Source organism: Octopus bimaculoides, chromosome 18 (assembly GCF_046866305.1).
Source record: "Octopus bimaculoides isolate indiv1 chromosome 18, ASM4686630v1, whole genome shotgun sequence".
NCBI classification, from domain to species: Eukaryota; Metazoa; Mollusca; class Cephalopoda; order Octopoda; family Octopodidae; genus Octopus; species Octopus bimaculoides.
In genome coordinates this window covers 10,912,593-10,936,761 of record NC_142945.1, presented here as the reverse complement: position 1 = coordinate 10,936,761, position 24,169 = coordinate 10,912,593, and the positions used below count along the sequence as shown (strand labels likewise).

The following is a 24,169-nucleotide window of genomic DNA, read 5'->3' as shown; positions in this document are numbered from 1 at the left end:
TCAACTTCCCCATCTCAAAATTGCTGAACCTGTGCCAAAAATGAAAATGAATTATTATTATTACTATTATTATTATTATTATCATTATTATTATTATTATCATTATTATTATTATTATTATTATATTTTAAAAAAGGATTGACGTAACTCTTCACGAAGGTAAATAGTCAAGACGAAGAGCGCGATTCGATTGTATAGATGTTTTATTCGTTGAACAATATTTCAACAGTACGTCTGTATTTTTCAAGTTCAAAACAAAACGTGATTAAAAATTCAAAATTTCAGAAATCTAAGTGTAAACTATGAACGAGAGTAACCAGCGTCCATGTAATCAACTCACCCCTCCCCTCAAAATTGTTGGCCTTGCATCAAGATTAGTGAATTTTTTTCTTTTTTAATGTCTTGTAGCACAGACATAGGATCATAAATAACATGTAAATATTGGGTTGAAAATTCCTTTTGGACAGAGAAAGTAGAAGGCTGCCGGTCAGCAAAATACATTTTTGTTTTTGCAGGCAGTGTATCCATTATTGCATCATCTGTGTTCTTTCTTTTAAAACAGTTGTGTGTGATATAGTGACCCTGTAGAAATTTCTTTGTTTACATTTGCTTAGTTTGGTTTGAGAAATAGGGTGTGATAATAATTTTATGGTTCAATGGCAGGTTAAGAAAGCGATTTAGTCATACAAAGGGAATAAACAATTGAATATATATATATATATATATATAAGTTCTAAATTTAAATTTAGTTGTAATGACTAATCTAGGATAGAACGAAGAATAGATGATATAAGCAAAGTATGGTTTTGTTTGTTGTTGTTTACACTCATCTCAATGCTAATTGAGCAGATCAATAAGTAAAGGAATTCCAAGCTTGTCCATATTTAACCTTTTCTTGTTTCAGTCATTAGACTTCAGCCATACTAGAGCACTGCCTTGAAGGGTTTAGCCAAACAGATCAAGCCCAGAACTTATCGATTTTCTAAGCCTGGTACATATTCTATTGGTCTCTTTTTGCAAAACCTCTAAGTTACGGGGACGTAAATATACCAACACTAGTTAAGTGGTGGTGGGGGACAAATACAAAGATACACACACACACTCACACAGAAAACAGGTTATAGTAGAAGATACCTGCACAAGTTACCATGCAGTGGGACTGAACCTGGAACCATGTGGTAGGGAAGTAAAATCTCACCACATTGCCACACCTGTATCTATATTCTCTATTCTAGTTTTGATTTTGTTTTTGTATGTGAAATATAGGCTTTTTTTCCCTAAGACAATAGAAAGTGATTTGGTTGTTATTTGTAAAATTTGGTGTCCACATAGTAGCCTATCTGTTGATTGAAGTTTTCTGTGGATTTCAGTTGAACAATCTTTCCTACAAGCAAATGAGAGAACCTATACAGCCACACTTCTCAAACTTCCTTGATTCATTTTAGAAAATTAATAATCATAGGCTGTGTGGTAAGTAGCTTGCTTACCAACCACATGGTTCTGGGTTCAATCCCACTGCGTGGCACCTTGGGCAAATGTCTTCTACTATAGCCTCGGGCCGACCAAAGCCTTGTGAGTGGATTTGGTAGATGGAAACTGAAAGAAGCCCGTCGTATATGTGTGTGTGTGTGTGTGTGTGTGTGTGTGTGTGTTTATACATGTGTGTGTGTGTGTGTGTGTGTACATGTTTGTGTCTGTGTTTGTCCCCCTAACATTGCTTGACAACCGATGCTGGTGTGTTTAAGTCCCCGTAAATTAGCGGTTCGGCTAAAGAGACCGATAGAATAAGTACTAGGCTTCCAAAGAATAAGTCCTGGGGTCGATTAGCTCGACTAAAAGGTGGTGCTCCAGCATGGCCACAGTCAAATGACTGAAACGAGTAAAAGAGATATAGAAGCTTCTCCATTGACTCATGTTGTGTGTGTGTATGTGTGGTGGGGATATTGTTGGGAATCACTTATGTTGTTGTTGACTGTTGTACTAACACCAAGTTAAGACCCAATCACTAAGCAAGCCGCCATCAAGGTCTTCCTGGTTCGCTAAGCAATAGTTCATAATATACATTATGTAAATTGTAAACTGATTTAATAGAAGAATGAGTGAGCATAATTTTCCCAGAATTAGTCACTGATGTTGGATTAAAAAATTTTACTATATCTTGGAAAAGCACAACTTCTGAAGATTGATTTCATGCCACTTGGTTTAATGACAAGTTGTTCCTGACCTGCTAGAAATAGCAGCCACATCTACTTCCCACCTGTTTTTTTTTCATATCACAATCATTATTCCAAGGGACATGTTAGGTAATGGTGGCATCGACTATTTCCAGGAAAATAAAGAACAGACTTGTTACCAGCTGAAACCCTTTTGGAATCATTGGTCTGTCTGTATCTCTGTTTATCTGTCTGTCAGTCTCTCTGTCTGTTTGTCTGATCAGAGCTGATCTGGATTAAAAAAAAAAATAAGGTTGACCACAACAACAACAACATAAATAAATAAAAACTGGCAGTCCAATAATCATAGGAGAAAATTTGAAGGCATAGGCTGTTGTAGGTCTTCTACTGTTTCTAGTGACATTCGAGGGGTAAGATGATTATTATTATTATTATTATTATTATTATTATTATTGAAAGCATTATTATTATTATTATTATTTATTTATTTATTTCTGTATGATTAAATACCCCAATATTCATTCATGTGCAACCTGTTTCTTTTCTTTACTTCAATTTATTTATTTATTTATTTTTTTCTCTTTGCTTTTGTATTTTTTGTCTTCTCAATAAATTGCATTCAGTGATGAAATAATATTAACTTTCTTACTAAATCATGTACATGGCTTAACAAATTATACATGCTATTTTCTGAATTGTATACACTGCATGCATTATATACTGAATTATATACACTGCTTCTTCTTTAAATGTCCATCATATGTTGATATTCATTGTTCTCATTCAATAATCATCCCTGGCAGGTTTGCATGTGGGCAAAAGGTCGGCTCTTGATCTGCTGCAGTGATGTTATCTGCTGCAGGTGAAGCTACCAAATGCAACTGACAAATGATGCTTCTCATGTGCTCTTTTGTATTCTCTCTGTTATTTTTCCTCTTTGGCTGGAATTACCAGCTTCGACAATTGGTACAATTCATCACACTGCAAGGCATCACACAGCATATTTCTAAAAGTCTTGGTCAGAAGTCATCGCCTCGGTGAGGCCCAATGTTCGAAGGTCTTGCCTCACCACCTCGATTTTAGTCCTTGCTTCCACACCTGAAACTTCTCTTCTAGTTCTGATAGTGATTCAGCAATTAGTGCAAGGTCATCAGCATAGAGGAGCTCCCAGGGGCATCCTGTCTTGAATTCCTCTGTTATCGCCTGGAGGACTATGATAAATAGGAGGGGGCTGAGGATAGAACCTTGGTGGACCCCTACCTCTACCCGGAATCCTTCACTGTACTCATTGCCAACCCTCACCTTACTGACAGCATCTCTGTACATGGCTTGCACAGCTCTCACTAACCATTCTTGTTTTGAAGGTGGTAAGTAAGCGATGTGTTAGATCCATGGTATGCGAATGATATTTGTCACAATGGATGCAATAACGTTATCAGGAATATTGATACTATCATCAGTAAACAATTTAAATCCAAAATGTTCATGCAATCGACCTGATAAAGGTTTATATTTCATAACTCGATTCTTCTCTGCTTCCATTTTACCATTGTTACTATTGCTTCCTGACTTCTGGTACATTTTATTAATGATGGGTAGAAATTAGATTTGAAACCGATTAATAAAAATTTAATTGTTAAAATAAATTAATAATTAATTAATCTTTAAATTCTGCAGCCCTAATATATATATATATATATGGACTGGCTTCTGTGCAGGTGGCATGTAAAATACACCATTTCGAGCGAGGCCGTCGCCAGTACCGCCTGACTGGCCCTCGTGCCGGTGGCACCTAAAAGCACCCACTACACTCTCAGAGTGGTTGGCATTAGGAAGGGCATCCAGCTGTAGAAACCCTGCCAAACCAGATTGGAACCTGGTGTCGCCGCCTGGTCCACCAGTCCTCAGTCAAATCGTCCAACCCATGCTAACAAGGAAAGCAGATGTTAAACGACGATGATGATGATATATATATATATATATATATATATATATCACACTATACAGAGTTATATATCTATTGCAGATTGTCTTACCAATCTGCCATTATCTGCTGTCTCTGAAGAGCATGTTATCAGATAGGTGGTATGAAGCTGATAAGATTGGCTGTAATGGATCTATAATACTGCAAATGCTGACATATATATATCACTCTATTGATAAATATATGAGTGCTGCGTTTTTCAGACATATGGATTCTTAGTCAACTATGTGTGTATGTGTATGTGTGTTTGTGTGTGTGATTATGCATATGCATGGAGATGCAGGTATGTCTGTGTGGTAAGAAGCTTGCTTCCTAATCCTGTGGTCTTCAGTTCAGTCCCACAGCACAGCATTTCATGTTGCTCCAGTTTGCTCAACTAAAAATGGGTTGCATTTACTACAGAGTGGCATTTTACTGAATGTTAGCCCCAAATCTTGCAAAGATGTCAATGGCCCTTATGAGGAAGCATCTGAACCTTGGATCATGTTCAGCCTGCAGAGTTTGAGCTCCTTGATTTCTCCACAGTGGGACCCACCTTGTCTTGCTGACAGTTTGTTCTTCCTTGTTGTTCCAAGAGAATTTTGGTTTCCCTTGTTTTGCCTACAAATTTTGATATTCCTTATTTTACCTTATAGGTTTTGCTCTTAATTGTTCTTACCTTTAAATCTGGTTTGGTGAGTATCAATGAGATACCAACTAAACTCATGGGTACTGCTACCCTTCCTTCTCTGCCTTGTATAAAATTAAAAACCAAAAACAACTTAATTGAGAAGGTCTTAAAATGGGTTAAGAGATCTGGAATGTCTTCAATGACAAACATGACATTTACTCTTCAGTAAATCCATCCAACCAATTAACAAACAAGAATGCAATAATACAACAACAAAGCAAAACGAAAGCCACCTTCATTTATTCAAGGACAAAACCAAAATAATTTAGTAGGTTCCATTAGTTTATTTGTTTGTTTAAACTGACTTAATATGTAACTCAGTCCATCTTATGACGCATTGATGTAACCTATATCCGTTTACTTATTTCCATAGTGTAAATGTTAGACGTATTTACATATTCTGGTCAGGTCATGAAGTTTATGATGATGATGATAAATAAATCTTAAGACTGAGAACCAGAACTGCAACAATTCCAAAAAAACCAGTTGGTTGGTAACCAGACCAATTTTGGGAGATCTCATTTTTCATTTCTAGTGACAATGTTGTTCCTATATAAATTACATAACCTCTGTGTATGTGTGCGTGAGTGTGATAGATAAAGTGAGAGAGAGAGAGAGAGAGAGAATTTTGACTCATTGCCAGTATGGTACAAACTGGCTTTTTGTATTGCTTATTTTTTATAAAGTTTTTATGAACTCACATAATCTTTTATATATACACACATAGATATAATTTTTTTTCTATCTGAGTGTTTGATACATATATCATCATCATTATTATAGCATCTACTTTTCCATGCTGCACATGGGTCAGGGCAATTTTTTTTTTTAGGAAGTATTTAGAAAAACACATATGTTTAAGAAAATATTGACTATACATTCAGCTTTGTGTGTATAGTCATCATTGTTATGGGCCAGATGGAATTTGTTGTGGTATATTTTCTATAGTATGATGCCCTTCCTGTTGCCAGGCAACATATTTCTCCATAACTGGACATGTTTTCACAGAAGATTAGAAATGAACACCGATTCTGTGTGTGTACATGCGATCGCAACAAATAATTCCAAGTCAGTTCCTATGTGGAGTTACTTCCCTTCCAAGCAGTTTGGGGACCTTATCTTTTCAGCATGGTTTCTTCAATGCCTGAATGCCTTTTCTAACGCTAGCCAGTTTCAATATTCTATGGGGTGCAGTTTGCAGGCCCTGCTATACTAGAGTGTTCTCCCTACTCTGCATTGCTCGTTTTGTTCAAGCAACACAACAAAGATAGGATGAATAAAAGATAGGGTAATGAATGTGAGAGAACAGGATAAGAGGGTTAGGAATGAGAGTGGGGGAGGGGATACTTTACACGGATTTCTGTGATTGATCAACTTGGTCACATATTGAAATGACTGGAAGGGAAACACACACACACATATATATACAATAATAGAGGATAAAACTTTTTTTGAAAGAAATTTTATCAGTGGCCAGCATATAAAATGAAACCAATTAAGGTGAAAATTATGTATAATTATAATAAGGGCTAAGAAAAATTTTCTAGCCTATATGCAGAGAAACAGATGCTAAATCATCTTATATATATATATAATTATTGTTTACATGTGGTGACTATTCAGGTTGGTTACATTGACATAATCATTATTTTGCAATATTTTTTATAAACATAACACACCTGTGTACCTGGAAGTCAAGGTCATATTTAACACGAAAAGAAGCTTATTCAACCATTATATATATATATATATATATATATATATATATATATATATATATATATATATATATTAGGGAGTTAGGGTTAGTTATGAGTATTTTTGCCAAATTTGGTTCAATACACTGCCACAAATTTTCCACCAAATTTGGCAAAAATACTCATAACTCTAACTCTAACCCTAAAGCTAAAACCAGTACAAATGCACGAACGATGTCATAAATAACAGTACCGCCGATAGTTGTTGTTGACAAACAACGGCAGTAATTTTATTCAAGGGATATAGATCCCATTACACCGCCACAACGTGGTGTTGATAAATCACAGCAGTAATTGGTTTCACCTCAATAGACGTCAGTGATTGGTTGAAATTACCGAAATACGACAACTTTTAACATGCAATAACTTCGAATATAAAATTTTTTTCTCTGTTCTATAAGACAAAATATACAACTATACGAAGTTTCAAAGTGTTTCGGTAGAAAACACACTAAATAAAAAAAATGGTGTACGCCAAATCAGAAAGATCCGTGGTACCTTCAGCAAGTGGCTACTGCTATAACCACAAGCTGACCCAAAGCCTTGTAAGTGGACTTCGTAAACAGAAACTGAAAGAACCTTGTCGTATCTGCATAAAATCTACGTGTATTTGTATTTGCGGCTGTGCTCCCATTATCGCTTGACAACCAGTGTTGGTTTGTTTACGCCCACGTAACTTAACGGTTCGGCAAAAAGAGCCCTTTAGAATAGATACTAGGCTTCAAAAAGTAAAAATCGGGTTCGACTAAACCTTTTAAAGTGATGCCCAAGTATGGTCACGGTCCAACGCCTGAAACAAGAAATAAAATTTTATACAAGTGCAGGCATGGCTGTGTGGCCATTAGTTTGCTAATCACATGGTTTCGGGTTCAGTGCCAATGCGTTGCACTCTGAGCAATTCTCTTCTACTATAGCCTCGGGCTGATTAAAGCCTTGTGAGTGGATCTAGTAGACGGAAACTGAAGGAAGCCCATTATACACACTAACACACACACATATATGATGACAAGTGATGTATGTTAACGTCCCCGTAACTTAGTGGTTCGGTAAAGAAAAAAAAAGGACTGATAAAATAAGTACCAGGTTTTAAAAAATTAGTACTGTAGTCGATTCGTTCGACTAAAATCCAAGGCAGTGCTCCAGTGTGGTCGTAGTCTAATGACTGAAACAAGATAATATATATGTTAGTAAGATATGTGGAGGCTACCATATTAAACATGGCAGGCAGAAAATAAATTTTAAGGAAATCAATTAAAGGTGTAACATATTACGCATTACATATCTTTCCTAATATGCGTAGACAGCTTTCGGCGACCATGATAGTAACTAATGTAAACATCAGTGAAAAATCCATTTCACCGGTGATTCCGAATAAACATTCCTTGTAATATTACCTCCGCCAGATTTACTCAAACCCTTATTACTTTCCCCATTACGAAGTTAATGATTAGCTTTGTTGAAAGCCGGTAACCAACGACGCTATTGTTCACAAAATCTTATATTACACACGCGCATTAACATAAACCTTTATAAAATGACTAGGTTTCTACAAGAATAAAGATAGCTGAATTAACTTCGTTATAATCGATAAAAGAAATATTAGATCGGCCCTGCCTTCATTCTTGTTCGAACCCGATTGTCTTATAAAGGCTGATGCCAAAGACTAGAATTTTATATGTTTAAAGGGAAGCTGTTAGCTTAGAAATAATTACTATTTTGATGAGGGATTTAGTCTCTACGTGATTGCGTGAACGGTTAGAAATAGCAGTCAAATCAGCCTCCTCCATCTTAAATAATTCCGTTAGATAAATTAGTCACTAGCATACAAAACGTGGTGGTCATGACTGGAACGCTTTTAATCATCGGCCTGCACTAGCAGAGTTGACCTGGTGTTAAAGAACACTTTATATAAGGCGGAAAAGAGTTCGATTGCCGTTATTTTAATTTTATTGGTTACTTCTCTTTCTTTGTTCAACTATAACTCTTACTCAGTGCTTCTCTCTCTCTCTCTCTCAGTCTTCCGTTCCTCTTTTTCTCTCTCTATATATCATCTAAACTAGAAAACCAGTATTTTCTATTGATGTTGTACAAACTGCAAGCTGACTGATACACTACCCAGACGACTATACGCCCAAACATTCTCTTTCTTTCTCTCTCCCTCTCTCTCCTTCACACACACACACATTCGCGTATGTATATCAGTTTATTTTTACGCGTGGGTGTTTACAGATGTGCGCGTAAGTTATTTTTTTAGTAGCATTTCTAGAAGTAATCTTCACCACCACCTTATACCATTACTACGACCCTTTTTTGTGACTGGAGATAACTCTACCGTTGGTAAAAGTTAATTCGCATCATTATCAACCGCATATATTAATAACATTCAGTTATAGACAACAAAAGAGAGGAAAAATCGACCGAAATACCATCGTCAGTAACAACATTAATCAGACAACACCCAGTCTTTTGTAACTCTACTAAACAATTTTAGGTGCGTCTTCACGGACTCTCTCTATCCCGATAGGAATCTACCAAATGAGACATACGCTTCTGTCTATTAAATATTTATTCTCGAAGTAAAGCCCTTGGTCACTTTAGCATTTTCGTCGGAGATTTTCGCGCAAAAAAATTACACAAGAGCGGGACAGAGCAGTTCTCGAAGAGTTTACCATATATGTTGTTAGACCAAGTGATATATGATATAAACTGAAAAAAAAAAAAAAAGGCTGTTAAAATTGTTTTAATAGATCCGATAAAGAATAATTGCAGTTTCACAAAGTGATTTAATCAATATATCTATATACACAATACTTATAAAAACTAAAACGTTATACGTTCTGGGGAAGAAAGTGAAAGAGACAGAAGAATCACAGAGAAGTTGGTACAAAAACTAAACATTCCGAAACGAAGCAATACGAAACGAACAGAAGGCAGCGAGCGGAAGAGACAAAAATTCGCTGCAACCATGAAACGGACCTTGAAAATGCAGTCTAAGAACGAGGCGAAGAAGAGCGATAATGATAAAGACGATGACGACAATGAGAGGGGCAGGTTGAGAGAAAGAGACCGAGAGAAGGAGGCACGGCAGACGAGACAGACGAGGCAAACAAGACAGTCGGGTGAGTCATTTAGTAAAATGAACCCGTTGGAGAAAGCTCGTGCCCTGCTCGGAGGTAGCAGTAGCTACGGCGCCAGCACCCACGCCAATACCAGTGGCAGCAGGAGCAGCACTGCCGCCACCACCAGCGCCACCACCACTACCACTACCACCACCAGTACCAACGACAACAGCAGCGATACCAGTGCCAACGACAACGGTAGCACCAGTGCCAATGCCATGCCGAATGCCGCAACCACGGACAACGAAACACCAGCATCTGCTGACACCGCATCAGATGAAGTAACTTGCCTTGATTATATGTGCGATGCTCACGTTGCTGCAGCTTCTTGGGTAGGTTTGGAGAACATAGAAAGATCGCATATATATATATATATATATATATATATATATATATATATATATATATATATGCGATCCTTTTTTTTATGTTGGTAAATTTTTTTCTTATTTTCACTCTAAAATCTCTGAATGTGTATTACATGCAAAGGCAATGTGTCCCACGCCGGCAGTCCCAAATTACCCTGGTCATCTATTAATCTGTTATACTCTTCTGACACCACTACTCAAATAAAAAAAAAAAAAATCCTTAACAGCTTCCACCTTCATTTATGTGGTAGTGAATCAACAGTACATAAATGTAACTTAATATTTTATTAGACAGAAATACAATGACTATGATTTCGAAGTTACCCTGGCAATGTAATCGAATCTTTCTAACTAGCCACAACTTTAGATTACTCTTTTACTACCACCACCACCCCATAAACACACACACGCACACACTAATGCGCGCGAATATTTAAAAGGAAAATAATCCTAATACGATTTACTGATATAAACGAAAGAACACTAATTTATAGTTGCTGTGAAATTGTTTGTTGTTTTCCAACGGTCTCCCAAAATTTGAAGAAACATTAATGTTAGCCTGAGTAGGTCTGAAGACGGTAAAATCGAACAGTAACTTGCCTTTTCTCTCCTGCTTTCACTTTTGTGGCTTATTCCATTCAACGCTCTTCTTTCACGAAACACTTTTTCTATTTCATGCACCTTATTTGTTGTATTGTTTTTCTTTTCCGATGAAGATCTTTGCGACAAGACCAGATATTTTGGCGAAGGTAAAGAATACGCACACCCGGTGGTTAGGGTTAGGGTTACGCTGAAAACGGGTGTTTTGCGTATTCTTTACCTCCGCCGATATAGGATATTCACATGTCTAAAAATGTTTAATATTTCTCACGGCCTTAAATAACACAGCTTTCTGCTTTTAGTTTTTTCCTGTTTCACTTTCATTATTACCGAGAGATACATAATATCGACTGCCCAAGACCCCTGTTTACATTGCGGGCAGGCCTGTTTTCGTTTCAAATAACGTTTGAAAAGGGGGCAGTTTTGTTTTCTATCTAATGTATGTATAGTGTGCCTGTGTTAAAAAAAATAGTGTTAAACTGCCTGAGGGATCGATAAAATTTCATTCAATCATTAAATATTCTCCTTTACTGATATTTGCCTTGCTATTTGGTTGTCCGACCTTCAAGAAACAGCAGTCAAATCTCCCTCAAAATACATCTACCCTTTTAAATAAGGAAAGGATGTATTAGATAAGTTTTGCAATGCTAGAAATGACAACCCAATTTTCTTCATATAACTCTCTGCTTCCTAAATATTGGTTTCTTATTTAGGCAGCAGTTTTGAAGGGAGGATTTTCGTCTATGCCATCAACACTTGACTGGTACTTTTTTTTTTTATCATTCCTGGAAGGATGAGAGGCAAAATTGACCTTGGCAGGATTTGAACACAAAATCTAAAAAGCTGGAAGAAATATCACAAAGCATTTCTTCCTACTTACAATTCTACCAGCATAATAGTTTGTGCCCCACATTTATAGGTCCACTATAATCTATTTATCCTCTTGCCAAATTTCTGTTGCTATCTTAGAAATTGTTAATATGAGAGAGTGCTGGAAAGTTCCTGTCTTTAAGAGTATCACGAAAGGCCTGGTTGTAGGCCCAACCTTTCAAATTCTTTCACATGGCTTAGGAAAACTGAAGGACCACTGCAATAAGTGTGTGAATCTGAGAGGAGAAAATGTTAAATAAAATCAGGAAGGAATTTCAACCATGTTTCGTGGTCTGCTACCACAACAGCTCCTTTATAGGATCCAGTTAGCTCAAGACATCATCAGGAGGGAACACGTCCGGTTTCGGCCCCTACTCCTCTACCGTTTTGACGTGGCGGGGCCACCCCCTTTCGGAGGTGTCTTCAGCTCTGGTGTTGGGTGCATGTCTTCTTTCACTGTTTGTGACTGTTCTAATTCAACTGTGGAATGTCCCTCGCTATGGTTATTTTCCAGGCGGTTCTGGCCACACGTCTTATGGTTCATCAACCTGCGTTGTTGAATTACTTTCTTCCGACATACCTTCCCTTGGTGGATTCGGGTTCAGTTAGCTGAAGACATCATCAGGAGGAACCACGTCCGGTTTCGAACCCTGCTCCTCTACCGTTTTGACTGATCCTCTTGTATTTTATCTTTTACCCAAAGCCAGGAACTTTTCAGCACCCCCTCCCCTTATATTATTGGTGGTAAGGCTGGTAGGATCATTACTGCACTGAACAAACTGTTTAGCAGTATTGTCAACTTTGCTTTTCACCCCTCCAGAGTTGATAAAACAAGCACCAGTTGAGCACTGGGGTTGATATAATCAACCCCTCCTTCTCAAAATTGTTGGCTCTGTGCCAAAAATTCGAAAGAATTATCATTGATGTTAGATTGCAAGATTCATTAGAGCATTGGACAAAATGCTTCATAGTATTTAGTTACAGCCCTTTACATTCTGAGTTCAAATTCTGTTAAAGTCAACTTAGCTTCTCATCCTTCTGTAGTTAAGATAAAGTATTTTACAGTGAAGTATTGGCGTTATATAACTAATTGTTTCATTTTTGACTGATCCCTTTCTGCCAAAATTTCTTTCTTTCTGGGTTCAATAAATATTGTGCCAGTTAAGTACTTGGGTTCAATTTAATTGATTAACTCTACAACCTCCCACAAAGTTCTTCCAAAAATTATTACCTTCGCCTTAGCAAAGGTGGAGGTATTGTTTCCAGTCATGTTTGTTTGTTTGTCTGTGGACAAGATTTTGGGATCGATCCGGTACTGGACAAGGATTCTGGATTATTTTTCTTGTTTTTTTTACTTAACTTATGAAAGGGGCTGGGTTTTTAGTATTCTCGTTTGTGAGAGCAGTCAAGTATATTTCAGAAATTCTCATTTTAAAACTCATCTCCGGCTAACCGTTGAGAGGATGTTGGTGTTGCCTTGGCGGAGGTTTGCGCTCTCTGAGTGCTCTTATTATTATTATCATTGACACATATTCAACAGTTTCTCGCCAGTCTCTCCTGCATTGGCAGGTGCACATCTGTGTTCCTGAGGCATTGCTATTGTGACAACAAAGTAGAACAAATTAGATATAATATGCAAATGCATTTCTTTTGAGTTGCTTTTCTATGCTACATTAATTTAGCTTTGTTGCTTGTATTTGTTCTGTTGGTTATGTTGCTATTTTTTGTATTTATACATATATTTCTCTATCATTTGGTTAAATTCTATTTTCAGTTTTTGTTTCCACTGCAACAAATAAATGCCTTGTCTTCATTTTTAATGAGATGTTCAATGTTTCTCCAATAACACTGACATAGTATACAGGTTCGTACAGGAAAATCGTGGCAGGGGTTTAAAAATAGTGTATTGATTAGTAGATGTTATTGCTTTTGTTAAGACTCCTATTGGGTGCTTAGATCTGGATACATGGTTGTTGAATTTTAGCCAGTATTAAATCTATAGTCAAAAGCGTTCCAAGGATGACCATCCTGTTTATGTATTTTCAATGTGTTCTTTCATTCATAAATGAAAGGATGTGATTTGGGAGAGGGATTTAACTACTATTTCTCTCATTGGTTCATAGTTTTGTGGTGTCTGTCATTAATGTTGTTTGGACCCAGGTCAGGCTTAATTGAACAGACATAATCAAAGGCAATCCATCCATGGCCATCCCAGCTTTTTTTGATATGAAGGGAACTTGGAGTCACATTTGGTGTGTCATTTTCTAAAATGGTTTCGTGTGATTTGAGGGAGATTTGAGTTATTATTTCTAGTAGACTGTTAGTCTGTTGCACTTAACATTTATCTTTTATTTTTTACTTGTTTCAGTCATTAATCTGTGGCCATGCTGGGGCACTGCCTTGAGGAATATTTTTGTCAAGCAAATCAACCCCAGTATTTAATTTCTTGTTAAGCCTGATATTTATTCTGTCATTCTCTTTTGCCAAACCGCTAAGTTACGGAGATGTAAATACACCAACACTGATTGCCAGGTGGTGGTGAGGGACAGACACACACACACACACACACACACACACACACACACATATATATTTCACTCATTAGACTATGGCCATGCTGCGGCACTACCTTGAAGAATTCTTAGTTGAATGTATTGACCCCCAGTACTTATTCTATCGAGCATCTTTTGCTGAACTGCTATGTTACAGGAATCCAAACACATCAGCACTGGTTGTCAAGCAGTGGTAGGAGGACAACAAAGACACACACACACACAGCAGGCATCTTTCAGTTTCGATCTACCAAATCCACTCACAAGGCTTTGGTCGACCTGAGACTATAGTAGAAGACACTTGCCCAAGGTGTCATACAATTTTTGAACATGGTGTATTGAACTAATGGGAGTTAAGTATTTACAAGTGTCATTACAGGAATTTGAACCACTGACTTGGTACTTCAAAAACATGATTGTGCATCTAAATACAATTACAATTATCATTCCTGTGCAATAATGTAGAGGTTTTTTTTCATTTCAACAATTACAATTTGCTTTGCTGAGAGAACATATTGCAAAGATAACTGTAATATATTGATTAACAACACTGGCACAAAACTACACTCTCTTGGTGGAGTTAATAGTTTGTTAAATCGATTTCAGTGCTTGACTGGTATTTAGTACATCAACACTGCGATAATGAAAAACACGAAATGTATGAGTCAGTTGGAAATTAGGCTATCATATGTACCATCTGTTGTCACATTATTTAACCGGTACAGGTATATTTAAAAACATATTTCTAATGTAGCAAGCAATGAAAGCAATTAATATAGGCTAATAACCTATAAAATTTTACTTCTACAGTGAAGAAGCCTCTACCAGGTCACACAGCCTGCTAGATAGAGTAACCAAATCTTCTTCAATACACTCCAAACTTTGATCCACAGACGTGCTGTTTCTTTTCTCTACATTTTTTTAACAAATAGGCACATTAGCCCTTTCTCCTCACTACATTGTCCCTCTGGAATTCCATTCTTGCACATGTTCAGGCAGGTGCAATGATAACCATGTCAATCTCACGGGTCTCAAAAACTATGTGTGTGTGTGCTGGTGGCACGTAAAAAACCCTATCCAAATGTGCTCAATGCCAGGCCCGCCTGACTGGCTTCTGTTCCGGTGGCATGAAAAAAGCACCCACTACACTCTGAGTGGTTGGCATTAGGAAGGGCATCCAGCTGTAGAAACATTGCCAGATCAAGTTGGAGCCTGGTGCAGCTCTCAGAAAATTAAATAAATTAAAAATTATTTGAAAGTTAACGATTTGCAGCCATTTACTCAACATGAGGAAACTGAACACCTACTTTGTGTACCTTTATCTTCCTCTGAAGAGATTCCACTTTCAAATACTTTTTAATTTAATTAATTTTCTGACAGCCTGAATTGAAACAGTTGTAAGGAATGTTTGTCAATTTTTTAATTAATAAATAATAATTTATTAATTACCTTTCTATTCTCTCATTATTAATTATATGTATATATAAAATCATAGCATCTGCTTTCCATGCTGGCATGGGTTGGATGGTTTGACTGGGGAGCTGCACTAGGTTCCAATCTGATTTGGCGTGGTTTCTACAGCTGGGTGTCCTTTCTGAAGCCAAAGCAAACTTCTTACCGTACACCCACACCTGTGCTCATGTATATAAACATAGGCAGAGGCATAGGTGTGTGGTAAGAAGTTTGCTTCCCAACCACAGGGTTCCAGGTTCACTCCTACTGTGTGGCACCTTGGGTAAGTAAGTGTCTTTTACTCTAGGCTCAGGCTGATCAAAACTTTGTGAGTGGATTTGGTTGATGGTAGCTGACTGAAAAAAGCCCATTGTATGTGTGTGTGTTTGTCACCCCACTGCACCCCTTGATAACCAGTGTTGGTGTGATTATAGCCCCATAACTTTGTAGTTCAGCAATAAGTACCCCTGCTTAAAAAGAAAATGAATATTGGAGTCAATTAGTTCAATTAAAATTCCTCAAGGAGATGCCCTAGCATGACCACAGTCTAATGACTGAAACAAGTAATATATATATATATATATATATTTCTTATAGACACACCCATACAGTGTTTGCCTTTATATTTTTTTATTATTCCAAAACTTAATATCGCTTAAATCACATTTAAGATGAAAGCCTGCATGCTGAATTCTCACCAACGGTTAATTACAATGACCATGATTGTTTGTGAAATTGCATGAGATCGTAGGCATGCTATCAGTAACCTCTGAAACGAAGTCAAATCTGGTACTAATATTTCAGAATTCATCTAGTTACCAATTCAATAGTATGCTTTCTGTTTCTACAGGTGAAGTGAACTCATTAGTACTTTAAGGTGAGGTCCACTCAATATACACACGTCTTTAAAATTTGTATGTTTATTTTGTTTTTTTGTTGAATATTTTGTCTGCTTATTTTTCTCTCTCTCTCATATATTTTGAAGTTTAATATTAAGCTTTTTTCTTCAAAGCAAATTAATTTTTATTTTGTTTTTTTTTTTCAAGTGGAAAAAAGGGAAATAACTATTACTTATAGAGAGAGAGAGGGAAGAGAAACAACGTTGTTACTGATTGAAAATTAAGGTCCCTTAGAATTATGGGAATCAAATATGAAGTTGTTTGGCTACTTGAACAGAATGCTAGACGACACCTACCGTGCAGGGAGGGGAAATAACTCAGATCCTTTTTAAAAACTTTTGTTTATTTCATCACCAACCATTCTCTTCACCCTTTCCCACTCTGGCACCCCTCTACACACCCCAGAAACCACCCACACCCTTACCCTCTCTTCCTAACTTGTTATTCCCATAGAACCACATTCCAATCTGTCCCCTAAACCTTCATTTGTTTCTCTTCACCACTTTTCCTCTTTTTCTTTTTTGACCTTTAGATGAAGGCCTCGCTTCTGAAACATTGGACTCTCTCCCCTCCTTTCAAGCATTATAATAATAATATTTTGGCTGAACTCATTCCTCTCGTGTTTTTCTTCATTATAAACATATATATCTAGATTACTGATACACTTTAATTGTGAATAAATATATGTATACAGAATCATACTCTATTTTAATAACTGTATTTAGTATCACTGGACTCAGGTACACATGCATACACTCATATATATATATATACACTTTTTTCTGCAAAATAGAGGTAGTTTATCCTGTTCAGGCTATATTATTAGCATTATCCTGCGATTGAGAATTTAAAACCACTTCTTCAAATTTCTAAGACATCTCAACGCTTCTAAAAGCGAACTTCGTTTGTTTGTTTACGTTTATTGTAATTTGAATTTAATATATATATATATATATATATGAGTGTATGCACGTGTGTGTATATATACACCCATACATTTAGGTCCTTGCATATTCTGAGATGCATAAGGTTCCAAGTCTCTGTGATTGATCTGCTGCTGTTCTTTTCATGCTTGTCCAATGGTATTTGTGCATTTGAGCTCTTGTTGGAGTGTTCTTAGATACACCCTTTTTCCATTTACCTTCTTCCAGTCTCAAAGTACACAAGAACATACATACATACACAACCAAGTTCATATGCATACACATGCATGCTCACACAATAAAACCTAATCTAAATCACGTCATATGTAAACAAACATAAGTTTGTTTTTGAAGCGTTGAAATGTATTCTAGAACAAGTAGAAAGATATATTTTTTCAAAACATAAATACTGAACAGAATATATAAAGGATAGAATCCTTTTAAGAGCAGAAAAATTTTGCCAGCAAATTTTTCTGCTCTTAACTGGATTTTAACCTTTATATATACTGTTTAGTATTTACATGTTGAAAAAAATATATCTTTACACTTGTTCTAATCTAAATCATTTAAATATCTTTAAAGCTTACTTGCATCTAAATCTAAATCTGACTATAATTCCTAGCTTCTTGGTTATGCCATTGATTTTATATGAAAGAGAATAAAGTTATCTTTCATATGATTACCAACCATATGTGCTATGCCTAACCAGTATTTATGTAAACCAATGTCTGTCTGTGTGAGTGATGAGGAAACAATGTTCTGTATTGAATGATTTACTCTTTCAGGAAGCAAGACAAGTATCTTTTATTTTTTTCCTATTTAAGGTGAGGTGAGATGAAGTAAGTTGTTCAAGACCACAATGTCATGTTTCTATTTTCCCTTCTGCATTCAGATTACTCTGTCAAATGTAATGTTTATTTATTCACATTGTTTTAAATTAATCATGCTTAATCTCAGAACTTCAAGATTTTGAGGTTGTGATTTTTTTTTTTAGAATGACATTGTGGGTTAGGTGTGAGAGGCCAGTTTGAACATAAAACAGGTAGAATGTTTGAACTGGATATAAGTTTAAATGCTAAGGGTTAAAAACTGACCTTATAAACTTTTTGAACCTAGTCACTCAAGGTTCTCCCCGAATAATAATAATAATAATAATAATAATAAAAAAGAGATGTTTATTTTTCATACATTTGTATATTTATATTTATATTTTTATTTTTGAGTTTTTCTGCTAATTGAGTTAATATTTATTAAATGAATGATCAAGATATTTAGACTAAGCTTTATATATATGTATATATAAATAATTTATTATTTTATTCTATAAACACTGACATGATTTTTATCATTTATTCCAGATGATGGAAGGACCCGTGACTCCTGGTAGCCAAGAGTTTATACTGAAAGATGAAGGTACGTTCATATCCAACGTGTCTCGATTTTATAACCAGGAATCACTCAGTGACATAAAACTGAATGTTGGCAACAAAGTCTATTTTGGTCATAAGTTTGTCTTGGCCAAGTCCAGTGATGTATTTCGCACAATGCTTTATGAAAGTCGGTGGAAAGAGAAAAGCACGGCAAGCATTGACCTGAATGAGTCTGCCGAATGCCAGGCTGTCTTCAATAGGTTTCTTCGCTATCTCTACACTGCTGAAATCAAAATTAATCCGGAATCTGCAGTTGGTGTTCTTTGTCTTGCAGATAAATACAATGTTGCATCACTGAAGCATCTTTGTACCAAATATATGGTAGAGAACACGAAATCTCCTAAGGTTCAGAATGCGCTGAATTGGTATTCTTGGGCAAAGGCCCTACATTTGGAAGACCTTATTGAACAGTGTGCCAAGACGATTGCATGGAATGCAGATAATATCATAAAGTCTCCAGAATGGTTGACCATGGACAATGATTTTGTTACTGACCTGTTGCAGAGTTCTAGCTTAGTTGTCACCAACGAATACACGTTGTACCTTGCTCTCACACATTGGCTGGAACACCAAGAAACCTTAAAGCCAAATAGTTACGGAGAGAACGTACAGAAGTTGATGTCCTTCATTCGTTTTCCGCAAATGCTGGTTTCACAACTGTATGACATTGAGAACTCCGAGATCTCGAAAATGCCCGAATATAGGACTTTGATGCACCACCTAATCAGCAAAGCATACCGATTTCGTTCGCTGTGTCCAGCACAAAAAGAACTGAAGGTGTCATTCAACGAACCATTCTACATACCACGTGACTACAAGGAGCTGATGGTGGACAGTGTGCGTATGCACAATACTCACCGGTTTGGCATTCAGGTCGATGTCCGAACATACGTTGGCCCCGTGCCTTCCGAAATCAAGGAAGGTGACTGGAAAATTACTTACCGGAAGAATGCTGACCAATGGATATTACAAATCTTTTGCCATGAGTCTGCCCTTGTCCAAGGCGAGGCAAGGGTAATGTCCAGCTTGATAGTGTATAATGATGATGAAGAAGTCATCCAAGTGGAACAATCCACACCAACTGTTTGTTCCCGTGGCAACCACATGTCCCATACAATTGATATAATCAACCCTGAGGTTGCCCGGACAATGGCAGTTTTGATTAAACCTGTACCTATATGAGCAAGAAAAAGACAGTACATGTTTGTGTGTGAGATATATATGAAGATATGTCTGAATGGAAGGTATCCAGAATATAAAGGAATACGCTACAATCAATGTTATTTAAAGGGAAAAAGTGCAAAATTACCTAAATTGATAATTTCATTAAAAAGAAGGGCAAAAATGAATCCCTTCCCTTAAAACAAAAACAAAAAAAAAAAAAAAAGACCTTTATATTCTGACCCCAGTTTTTATTAAATATTTTTGATCAGCTTAAAAACAAATTAAAAAAAGTGCCCTTCCCCTCCTGCTCCCCACCAAAAAAAACTTACATGAATACTTCCAGGAACATTCACATGAGTGTGAAATGATAAAAGAATGAAATAGCATACAGTTTTTTTCTAAATTCAAGATATGCTTTTATGCAAATGAGGGGACCAAACACAAACACTTAAATAATTATGTTTGTATGTATATGTAATATATTTATATATATATGTTTTCTTTTGAAATTTTAAATTCTTTTACACAATTCAAGCTAGTTGCTAACAAAATCACCTAGCTTCTTTGTTTGGGTTAATTACAATACGAGAGGTATGTGAACATGTCTGCATGCATTTATGTGTGCATACATGTATATGTGTATGGCCGTTTTATGTAGGTATTTGTTTATGCATAAATGTGCTTAGACTCATGTAATGGCTGTACATGTGTCTCTTTGGTAACAAATTGTGCACTTGCTTTTTATTCATGTGTGCCTGCGTGGACATGCGATGGTGTGCGTATCGTCCTTCTATGGAGTCTCAAAAGGAAAAGAAAAAATCTTTTGATTTTGCATTTGAGTTTCTTGAAGGAATATATATGCATGTCTTCACTGTACTGATTGGATTTGGAAGATGCAGGTCCATTTTTGTTGTTGGAATACCCCAGCATTCCAAGCTTTTATGTAAATATTTTGTTACATAACTTCAATGCATGTATCTTAATAGATACAAATGAAAATTTGTACCTCAAATACAAAATTCACCAGTGATTTTTTTTTAATTTAAAAAAATCTTTCCATTATTTTGAGGCATTCACACCTGCCGGTCAGTTGACCTCGGCATTATTGTATGGCATTTGTTCTGCTTCATAGAACAATATGAGGCCTGTTGTATTTGCATTGGATTTCTGTTTTCATTGGAATACTTCAGTAATATTCCCTATTTTTAAAAATGTGGATACATTATGATTCTGGTGCGTCTTTGCTAATGCCCCTAGGACAATTCTTTATATATATATAGATAAGCATTTTAAAGTTTTGGCAACAACATCATGTCTCATGGCAAAGTGGTACTTTGCAGAAATTTTGGGGAGCAACTGCTGCTGATATAGACAATGTCTTCCACATTTCTTCTTTCCCTGAAGTTTAGTTAGAAGAAACCTTATCTCTTTTCGTTGATCAGGCATTTCGTATCACACGTACAAGAGAGATAACTCTTCATCTTAATGTTGGTATTTACAGGATATGTACTCATGCATAACTTTCTGTTGCATGTTAAGTATCCTCACCACCACCACTGAGTTTGAGTAGATTAGTCCAGTTGCCCATGATTAACATGGAATAGATGTACACTTAAAATGCTTATCCAGGAGTTTTCACTTATTGACGATGCTATCAGTTTTGTTTTTCTGTACACACATTCATTTTCCCCTTTTACTATCCATTAGGTGTTGTCTGAGGGATATGATGTGGCTCCCTTTTTCAGTATTGATGCCCAAACTGCAGATCTCTTCAGTCTAGTATGCCAAATGTTAATATTCATACTAGTATTGTAAAAGCATTATGTTATTGAATGAGACTAGCTGTGACTTCCATGCCTTCCAAAGTCAGTGATGTATTCTTTTGTTGCTCTTGTTTTATTCATAAGCAACAATGCCTGCAGTATTTAGCATTGATTCCAAAAAAACACTTGTTACCATTGATATCTATATTCCTTGCCTGGTCAACAATTTTAGTTTTTGAATTGACTACCAAATATGAACACCCATGTTCACCTAACTCCATTTCTATATTCCATGAGAATATTGGGACCAGTATTAATGATATTACCTGGATGTAGCTCCAGAACATCGACCTGTGAGTAGCATGTTGAACTTCAGCAGCTGAAACTTTGAAGTGCACTGATCCAAATATCCATGAGTGAGGTAACAGCCAAATATCTTCATATTTTCTAGCTATATTGTCAGTAAACTCCAGTAGTGCTGTTTGGCTTCCTTGAGAACCGTTTTTCCTCCTCCTTGTTCATCAGTCGGCACATAGTTCTGCTGCAATCTTGGAAGAAATTGAATCAAGCAATCTGTTTATAGCTTATACATAACATTTAGACAATATGTGTGTAGAAATGTATATACATATACATTTTGTGTGTGTGTGTGTATTTATATATATATGAGTACATATGTTTGTGTGCATGCATATATAAATATACACACACAAATTATGCTGTAGAAGCAGCTAAAGATTAAAATCTTTATCTACAGGACATATTTAAGATGTGTATACAGTCGAAATGTCAGAAGCTGCAGTGGTTGTTTGGCGGGGAAAAAAATTTGCTTTATAAATAGTGTTAAAAACACATAATATATTTCAGAGCTAGACAAGTGTGCAGCATTGAGAAACTGCAAAATTGCTGAAATGCGCACCTGCCATTCTTGCAGTTGCTTCTGGGAGCAGTTTTGTTTTGTCTAGCTTCGATGTCTTTTTTTTTAAGATATTGCATCTATAAAGGGGTCTTTTCTCAGATGATTGCGACAGCCTCTAACATTGCAAAGAGATACAGGGGTCATGAGCATGCCATGTTTTCCCCATCACCAACACAGCCAGCAGCACATTAACCATACGTCTCTATCATCATGTTTAAAATCTCCCTCCCAAACGACTTCTGGCTAGGCTTCGTTCTTTTTCCCCTTGTGCAGCTCCACTCCACCATCTTCCTCTTCTCGAAAGAAAGATGGAAAAGAGAAAGCAATAAAAAATGTAAGAAATATTACAAAAATAAGCAATAACAAAATTAACCAAAGAAAAATAAATTAATTGATCAAATACTTAGTTATGTCCATACACATACGTACACACAAGTATTGGTGTATTGAAGAATACAATAATAATATTGAAATTGTTTTTCGAAAAACTATCATTTCTATAAATTATTGTTAATATTGTTTATTTCTTTTTGTTGTTATTTTTTTTATTAATATTATGGCTGTGTGGTTAGTAGCTTGCTTACCAACCACATGGTTCTGGGTTCAGTCCCACTGCATGGCACCTTGGGCAAGTGTCTTCTACTATAGCCTCGGGCCGACCAAAGCCTTGTGAGTGGATTTGGTAGACGGAAACTGAAAGAAGCCCGTCATATATATGTATTAGGGACAAAATCCAAAATTACAGGTAAAAACTCAATTAAAATCAATTTATAAAAAATTAAAATTAAATTGAGCTTTATAGATTAAAATATATATAAAATATATAGTTTTAGGGAAAATAACCAAGTTTCAAGAACTCATCGATGAAAATCCACTATCACATATAGAAAAATTAATAATTAATAGCACAATGAATGAGTATAAAATATAACAAAGTAAATATCATAAGATAAAGATAATAAAATGACTACACATGTTTCATAACTAATTTTTAAATAGAAAGGAAATTTAAATCGATTAAAATCAATTAAAATTATCGAAATTAATTCTATTCAAAAATACAGCTAATCGTCAGGTCGTAAATAGAACAATAAATAAATATATATATCAACTAATAAGTACCAAATGAATTTATATAAAATATTTATTTTATAAAGATAGAAAAATTATTAAAAATATCGAAATAATAAACATTCTATAATCATCCCTTATAATATATTCTAACATGTATATTATATACAAAAACCAGCTTACATAAATTATTATCATTTTAAATACAATTTGAACGAAGTTTATGGTTAAAATAATAATAAAGATAAAATTAGTACATATTTAACCGGTGTAATAGTTAAAGCTATACTATTTAAAACTAAAAACGTTTATTTAATTATCATTAAAAATCAATAGAATAATACAAGAATACTTATTTCTACAAACGTAGCAATAAAAATGAAAAAATTATTAAGAATAAAAGATTAAACTTTATATATACTAAGTTTTAATAAAAAAAACTTTTAACGATATT

General features: G+C 35.7%; 1 protein-coding gene across 8 annotated transcripts in view; it reads left to right on the top strand.

Moving 5' to 3' along the window:
* LOC106874749 (BTB/POZ domain-containing protein 17) overlaps nucleotides 1–23,167 on the top strand; it is a 92,850-nt gene extending 69,683 nt beyond the window's left edge. For 5 of the 8 annotated variants that reach the window (XM_014922590.3, XM_014922591.2, XM_089365739.1 and 2 more), the window contains one exon: nucleotides 18,727–23,167. In XM_014922590.3, the coding sequence (XP_014778076.1) occupies nucleotides 18,727–19,980 (1,254 nt within the window). In that variant the 3' untranslated portion in view covers nucleotides 19,981–23,167. Of the gene's footprint in view, nucleotides 1–1,954; nucleotides 2,585–8,785; nucleotides 10,037–16,401; nucleotides 16,424–18,726 lie in introns of those variants that run through there. The other 3 variants (XM_089365741.1, XM_014922588.3, XM_089365740.1) reach the window with 3 other exon arrangements.
* The last annotated feature ends 1,002 nt before the right edge of the window (nucleotides 23,168–24,169 follow it).